General features: G+C 51.3%; 1 protein-coding gene across 1 annotated transcript; it reads left to right on the top strand.

The window, feature by feature from the left end:
• The first annotated feature begins 1409 nt into the window (after nt 1–1409).
• On the top strand, nt 1410–4417 carry RNF228 (ring finger protein 228). Its single transcript, XM_038183871.2, has one exon. The coding sequence runs from the start codon at nt 1706–1708 to the stop codon at nt 2636–2638; it is 933 nt and encodes a 310-aa protein (XP_038039799.2). The 5' UTR covers nt 1410–1705; the 3' UTR covers nt 2639–4417.
• The last annotated feature ends 3691 nt before the right edge of the window (nt 4418–8108 follow it).

The following is an 8108-nucleotide window of genomic DNA, read 5'->3' as shown; positions in this document are numbered from 1 at the left end:
CCGGCGCAGAACTGGCATGCTGCACTGGGTAAATCAGGCACAATATTTAAAATGCTAAAAAATCAATTCTTACCAGCTGCGGGATGATGATTTTAAGTGGAAAAATGTGTATTTCATAAGGCTTGTTTGCCACTTCTGCTCAGAACTCATAACACAACCTCTGCTGAATAACATCCAAAGGCGCAGAAACTGGTTCAGCCAAAAGTCAGCCCTCAGAATCGGCTCAGCTGCAGTTCAGTTTTGTTTTTTTTTTTACAATAACCAATACAACTTTTCCATTAAAGAACAGGCCCTCCAAGCTGACGGTCCAGAAGACACATGCTAATTGCAATTTAAGCAACTAAAGGAGAGGGTACAACTGGACCTTGAGAACTGCAGTAACTCTTCCAAAATCTGGAGACATTTCTGCTCTCTTTGATTCCGGCCCACAAGACCTTTAATGAAAGGCCTATGGAAACGTTTACCCATACTCGTTGTCCAGTTCCTCCACCTGGAGAGAACGATGGGCCTGGACAAGGGAAGAATCCAGCCGGGATGGAGGCCAGGCACCCTGGGGACACGGGTGATGGAGCCCACATCTGTGGGATCTGCAGCCTGCCCACCAAAGCTGCACACCCTCACCAGGAAGGCTGCTGGCAGATGCAGGCAGGCAGCTCGCACAGAAGCCTTGCTCTGGACTGTGCTGTCCTGATACGCAGGTGGCATGGCACTGGGCTGATGGGAGGGCTGAAATCATTAGTGGTTTTGTTCCACAGCGAGGTAAGGGTACGTAAATCACAGCCGCTGTGGTCCCAGCCTCGTTTCCTCTCCTGACCACAGCCACCAGCGTTTCTCCCTGCGCTGGCTGCAGACCTTGCGCAACCAGGCAGCAGCAACCCGCTCTGAGGAGCTGGTCCAGCAGAAAAAATAACAGAAAACGGGACGGCGTTTGGTTGTGCCATAGGGTCAGGACAGGCAGCACAGGAACCACTGGCCATCCCAGCGGGTAAATATGAGCTGCATCCTTCTGCAGACAACAGCAGTAGCTCACCACTCGCGGGGACGGGGACAATTCTGTCACAATTCTCCATCCTGCTTCCACTTTCCATTAAGTCTTCTCTAGGACCTCGTGCCACACGATAACCTTGCTTGGGTGTGATGGCGTTAGTTCCTGCGACAAAAAAATAAGTTTTTCTCATTCTTAAGTTTTATCAAAAAAAAAAAAAAAAAAAAAAAGTAAAGCTCATCCTAATTTCACCTCCAGCATTTTTATTTTTCAGTTACGCTCAGCTTTGCCATTTACCCTGTGTGTTTTCCACGCCTGAGTTCCAGGAAGCTTTCCCAGTGCTGCCTTTCCTACCCTCACTAGGCGGGGTTTCGGCTGACCTGGAGGCAGATCCAGCTCCGATAACAAACCTCGGAACACCAAAGGCGAGGCAGTCCGGAGCGGCACCACCGCCGGCGTACCTGGACCCCATTAAACCCTTTGCTGCAGGGTGCAGCCGGGGGCGGCCCCGGGGGCGGGCAGCGCGCTCCGGCCGCCCCCCCGCGGCCCCCGGCGGCAGCGCGGCCCCGGCGCGGCCCCGCCCGCCCCTCCCCGCCCCTCGCCCACCCGCACCGGGCTCTCCGCAGCCCGCGGGCGCGGCCAGGAGGCGGCGGCTGCCGCCCGCCCGCCGGGGGCTCCCCCGCTATTCCGCGGCTCTCCGGGCCCCCCCGGCGACATGTTATGGCCGAGCCGGCGCAGAAGAAGGGCGGCGGCGGCGGCGGGCGCGGCGGGCGGCAGGAGGATGAAGCGGCGGCGGCGGCGGCTGGGGGGGCGGCCGCCCCCCCCAGCTACGAGGACTACGAGTGCAAGATCTGCTACAACTACTTCGACCTGGAGCGGCGGGCGCCCAAGCTGCTGGAGTGCCTGCACACCTTCTGCCAGGAGTGCCTGAGCCAGCTGCACCTGCGGGCCGCCCAGCAGCCCCCGGCCGCCGCCGAGCAGGGACCGGCGGGGCGGGCGGGTGCCGGTGCCGGTGCCGGTGGCGGTGCCGGTGGCGGTGGCGGTGCCGGGGGCTCCCTCGCCTGCCCGCTGTGCCGCCACCGCACGGCGCTGCCCGAGCACCGCGTCCACGGCCTGCCCGTCAACACCAAGCTGGCCGCCGCCTGCCCGCCGCAGCTGCGGGCCCGCGACCCGCTGCCCCAGGACCGCCTGCCCCCGCTGCCGCCCCGCCGCCCGCACCGCGCCCGGGAGCCGGCGGCCGCCCCGGCCCCCGCCCCGGCCCCGCCGCCCGCCGCCCCCGGCCGGGCCGGGCCGCGCTCCTCGGGCGGCGTTGGCGGCTGCGAGAGCTGCCAGAGCTGCAAGCGGGCGGCGCTGAGCGCCGGCTGCGTGTGCGTCGTCGTCTCCTTCCTCGCCATGGTGGTGCTGCTCTTCACCGGCCTCATCTTCGTCAACCAGTACGGCTCCGAGCCCGCCGCCGCCGCCTCGGCCTCGCCGTCGCCCGTGGGCCCCATCTGCCTGTCGGTCGCCAGCATCCTGGCGCTCTTCTCCGTCGTCGTCACCTGGCTCATCTGCTGGCTCAAGTACCGGCCCGAGGCGGCGGCCGCCAACGCCGCCGGGGCCGCGTCCGACGGCGCCCCGCGGGGCAGGGGGGCGGCCCGCAGGACCGACTCGTAGCCGCCCGGCTCCCGCGGGCCGGAGCGCCGCCGGCTGCCTGTTGCCCCCAGCTGGAAGATGCTCGGCTGCAGGGCTGCTGCCGCCTGTCCCCGCACCGGGCTGCGAAGCGGCCGGGGGAGCCGGGCCAGGGGCGCTTGGGCTCGGCCAGGCTGAGCCCGGGCGCCCCGCGCACGGTCGTGTTCGGATTTTAGTGGAAGGCCGCCGGGCCCTCTGTTGGTTGCTTAAAATAAGCTTTATTATTTAATTCCCTGAAGTCCTCATGTAATGTGGGAGGCTGAAGCGCTGCGTTGCACACTTTGAAACGGTTTACGGCAGACGGTTTAAGTAAGGGAGCTGTAACGCGGAGCTGGGAGGCTCCTGTGGCAGAGAACCATGTTTCCCTTATCCACTGGCCCCTTGATTTCGGTTTGATACAGCGAGAGAAACCCACATTAAAACACGGACGTTCAGCGTCGCTCTAAAGGTGGGATGCAGCAGCGTAAGGCATTACCTCCCAGCCCTTACCTTCCGCCAAGGTGGCTGTCACGGGGCCGTGTTTTTTCCCCTCGTGGAAAGTTTCTCTTCTGTATTACGAGTTGCTGTGAAGGCCAGTAGAAAATGCTCTTGCTTTGTGCGGTTGGCACGCCAGAGATGTATGGGAAGCGCGGGGAGACGCTCGCACTATGAAATGAAAAATATTGCCATACAACTGATTTTGTAGTATATTAAGGAGAGCACTCTATATAGGTACTATTCTGTGTTGCAGGATAATTCATTTGGTGCCTGAATTTTTTTAACTTAATTAGTTGTTATAATCTATTACGTGGGGAATAAGATGCTGCTGCTTATTCCACGTTTCTACACAGTACTGTATTGGAATGAGGTAATTATTTTCGTGCTTAACAATTCAAGAATTTCAAAAGTGATCTTTTAGTATGTGTATTTTGCAAGCTGTCTGCATGAATTCTGACAAGTATCCTCTCAATAGACCTTTACTTGACCACTTCTATTTATCACAAGTGCAAAGGAATTTACTCTGTAGACATGTAAAGACAGCAAGTGAAGATGTGTGATGTGTTTTATGACTGCACAAGTGATGTGTGCTGTGCATAGTCTTACTTATCACAAGTCTGTGGACCCCTCTCCCCCTCAAAAAAAAAAAAAAAAAGAAAAAGTGGTATTTATACAGCCTTTGCTATGATGGACATAGTTTGTGGAAATAGTATATGATTTTTGTGTCACGTTTATTTACCAGATCCACACCAGCCTTTTAAAGTTATATTTAATAATAAAAAGGCCCTGAGGAGATAAATCACTGGGATCAATTCTGGCTCTGACCGTGGGTTGTGTATTTAGACCGGTGTTTTCAGACTTGGAGGTGTCTGGTGGCTGTGTAAAAGGTACGCCTCCTAAAATCAGGCCTGACTATTAGCCCCTGTTGACTTCAGCAGTAGTTGTGGATGTTCTGCACCAAAGAAAACCACGAGACTTTTATTTAAGCATCTAAATGAGAATTTAGATGGTTGACTTCAGGTACAAGCATTTGAAAATTTTGGCCTTAACCTCTCTGTTTTCAGTTAATGCATCTGTAAAGTTTGATAATAGCGTTGACCTACCTCACAGGCAAGATGTGAGGCTTTATTTATTAAAGTTTTTACGCAATTGGAGAACCTTGAAGAGGAGGTGCTATAGAAGTGAAAGTATTATTATAAATGATACTGTAGTAAGAATAAATATATGTAAATCAATGGACATAAACAGCGGCGATGTTTTCTAAGAAAAATAAATCTCTCGAATATGTACGTGTGTACATCATATGCACCAAGTTACGATTTACCTGCTCGTGCTTCTGCAAACGCAGCGTGTGTGCCGGCCTCTGTGCGCAGTCAGGTGAGCCCACGTCCAGCAGCTCAGGCTGGCCTGCTCTAACTCCATCTCCTGTAAACACGCTGCAGCTGCCTGGCAGGGCTCGGGGAGCTCAGCTGGAGCTCGTTCCTGCTCTGCCTGACTCCTGGGGGCCCTCCGGGTGCGATGGACGTGCTGCCAGGGGTGTCTGAGCGGGCTCACGCCGACCCGGCCGTGTTTACAGGAGCTGCAGTCACAACAGGAGCTGTTACGTAGCTGGGCCCTTAAATACTGCTTACAGTAAGAAATCGATACTCCATCTTTCTCTTTTCTTTCCGTATCATAGCTGCATTTTTGCCTTTTTTCTCTGTAAACAGTATTTGCCATTTTGTCTAAACCACTGGTTTCAGCTGGGATCCGTGGACTACTTCTAAAAGATCTGCAAAAGGTAAGTAAGAAAAGCAAATCAATCACCAGAACCTTAAATTTCTTATGCGAGGGTCAACTTTACATTGTTTAGAGGTTTGCACATTACAAAAAGTTGAAGATCACAGGCCTAAACAGGATTTTCAGGCTTATTTACAATTGAACAGTCATATTACGTATCAGGTTCCTACCCATACATTTCAAAATATTTCAGAGCCAAATTAAAATGGACAGTCTGACCACATGCCAAATCCTTCTCTGTACTTATGCAAATTTTGGGAAACTCCACTGGTTTCAGGAGCGTTTGTCTGGATCCACATCACAGTACCAGTCAGAAAAAAAAATCATGCATTGTGTACATCTCTCGAATCCCAGTATTATGTTTGTATTTTGGGTTCCTCTGAGTGTACAGATCGCTTGTCCAAAGCCAAACTTTGCTCAAGTTTCAGTTTGAGAAAAAAAAAAAAAAAAAGTAAAATACAGAAACGAGAAAAACCGTGTCACTGGTGGTGTTTTGTTGTTGTAATTATTTTAGGCAGAACACTTTTCTGGTCATTCAAGAAGTACGAGGAGATACGCAGCTGGAGGGGTGTGCATCAGTTACGCCGTCCACACATCTAGCAGAAAAACAGTGCTCTGGGGCACGCGGGGGGAAAGCAGAGAAGGCAGGGTATGCCACAGCACCATGGGGGAAAGCCATGGGAAATACAAGCTGGTTTGTTTTGTTTTTTCTTGTACTCTTTTTTTTTTTTTTTTTGCTATGTAACTGAGTTGCACGGCCTGTGGCAGGAGCTGCTGCAGCCAGTACATGGGAGCACCAGGAAAGTAAATGAAGACCTGAAGCTTTCCCAGGAATTGTTTGACCTCTGCGAATGCACGGGCTGCATGAATGCTGAGAGATTGCTGTAGTTTCCAGTCGTGCCAATAGATCTGAAATTTTGTCTCGTGGCAGCCCTCTGTTCCTGCAGCGGACGGGAAGCACGCGGGACTCCGGACTGGGAGGTCAGATTAAATGCTACGCTGATGGAGATCTGCAGTGTGCTGCTGGGCAGCGGTGGTGCCAGTCCGAGGGGGCAGAGCAGAGCGGGTACAAGGGCAGAGTTCAGCTCACCGACACTGCAGCTGGGTGGCTGACACACGGTGTTCAGCAGTTCAGTCCTGGGAAATGCTCCTCTCTGTCCTACCTGGGATTTCTCAGCTGAGTGCTCACAGGCTCGCTGCAGGGGATAAGGCTCGATGTGACACAGCCCCAGGGGCAGAGTGGAGCTTCTGCCCCTTCAGATGTAAGGGGATGTCCTAGCACGGTCACCACCGCATTGCAACTTCTTTCGATTTCCAATTCAATTTTTTGAAGCACCATTATGTTCTTAACACGCACCGAGCACCATCGGTGCTAAAGCGTAGGACTTTTTATTTCTGCTCTCTCATTTTAAGGTGTCTCTGATAAACGCTGTGACCACAGGGAAGAAATTATATTCCTTTCAGCATCACTAGCCCACAGGTAGCAAGTAATCACACAGTGTTAATTTACCTACCAGCAGATATCATCTCATGAGAGTCAGGCTTGATAGAAAAACACTTGAGAGTTTTGTAAATGCATGGCAGGAATAAAAACCTTGATTATCTAGCTGGATTGGTCAAAAGGCCTGCATACAGAGCCACTTTGGTGTTCCTTTGTCATGCAAAAAGGGATGCAGTTACTGTCCTCTACCCTCACTAGAAATGTACCACAAAGACAAATAATAAAAAGGGAGCCACCAGCAGTGGGTACTGAAGCACGCATCACTGGGAGTTAGATCGATGACCTGAATTTCCAAAAGTGACTGGTGGTTGGGGTTCTATTTTTGCCTGCGTTGAGGCAACAGAATCTGATTTTTTTCCAAAAATATCTTTTGCAAATCAGGCTGTGTAATAGTGATGCGGGCTGAGAATCAAAAAGAGCATCTTACTCTGAGAAGTGAATTCCTGTCTGGGTTCATAATTCAGAAACAAAACAAAACAAAATTACTTTTTCTTGCACTACAAAAGACATTATTAAAATTTGGCAAATTACAGGTGCATATGGAAATACTGTTGCTTCTTACCTTAGTGCTCTTCTTTTGTAGCTCAAATCACCGTTCACAGGGATTCAGCTTTGTTGTCAAGGCTTAAGTCCCAAAGTAGCTTGCCGTGCATTATGCTTTGTGTAAGATACCTTTTGCAAATGAAGAAAGAGTGAATTGTCTTCACACTGAGTTAGCACACTTAGGAATACAGATATAGCTACAGACTTCATGTGGATTAACTAATTAATAGCTGAAATCCTGTTTCAGTGAACACTGCTGCTGGAGTGGGTGCACTTTTCAACTGGCCAAGACTGGGGAGTGTACAAAAAGAAAAAAAAAAAAAAAAAAAAAAAGAAATTCCTGCAGAGCTGGAATTTTGGACGTGTGTGAGCTACAAGCTTCCCTGGAAAGTGGTGTGCAGTCCCGTACAGAGACCTGGCGCTGAGAGCGGTCACTTGGGGGAACAGCAATTGGGAATGGCAACCCAAGCTGCTGCTGCAGCTCCCTTGCTTGTGGCTGGGGCTGGCACAGTCTCCTTCCTATATCAGTGTGCTGTGCACATCAGGCAAAATTTAACAACTGCTGAAGAAACCAATAGTTAGATATGAATGTGTACATCAGTCAGATAAATGGGTATTAATCAGCTCTGCTTGCAGACTCAGGGATAAGCAGTGCATTTGACACTAACACAGCCTGAGAGATGTTTATGGACGTTATATCGAGTGCCTGATACTGGAAATAAAAACGTAGGAGAATTGTTTGCCTAATGTGGGAATTGTTGGTGTACGCATAAACCCTCCTGAACTCACTGCCCCTTTTCCCTGTGCTAAGGATGTTTTGCAGCTCCGAGGTCCGTCTGGTCTAGAAAATAGGTTTAATCTCCCTGGAAGCTGGTTATTTTGTTAACATATTATATTGCCAGAGAAAACTTGCATCTTTGCTGATATTAACCTCTGACCACTTAAACCACGTGAGAGGCAGCTCCTGCAGTCTCTGTACGCCAACAGTGCAGGTTTCTCGTTATGTTACAAACGGGGCGAGGAAGCAGGTTGTGTGACAGGTCTGTCATGGCTCTGATTTCTAATGTTTCTGACGGGTGTTTAAATTCGGTGGCTCGCTTGTAGTAGTGCTGGGCAGCCCCGTGACCTACCCTGCTTTTACCCTTGGTCCGGGTG

The sequence above is a fragment of the Anas platyrhynchos genome, chromosome 9, assembly GCF_047663525.1.
Source record: "Anas platyrhynchos isolate ZD024472 breed Pekin duck chromosome 9, IASCAAS_PekinDuck_T2T, whole genome shotgun sequence".
Classification (NCBI taxonomy): Eukaryota; Metazoa; Chordata; class Aves; order Anseriformes; family Anatidae; genus Anas; species Anas platyrhynchos.
This window is presented reverse-complemented; position numbering and strand designations above follow the sequence as displayed.

Bases quoted from the DNA above. Each gene is read 5' to 3' on its own strand.
- RNF228 (XM_038183871.2), top strand. From the start codon at position 1,706: ATGGCCGAGCCGGCGCAGAAGAAGGGCGGCGGCGGCGGCGGGCGCGGC.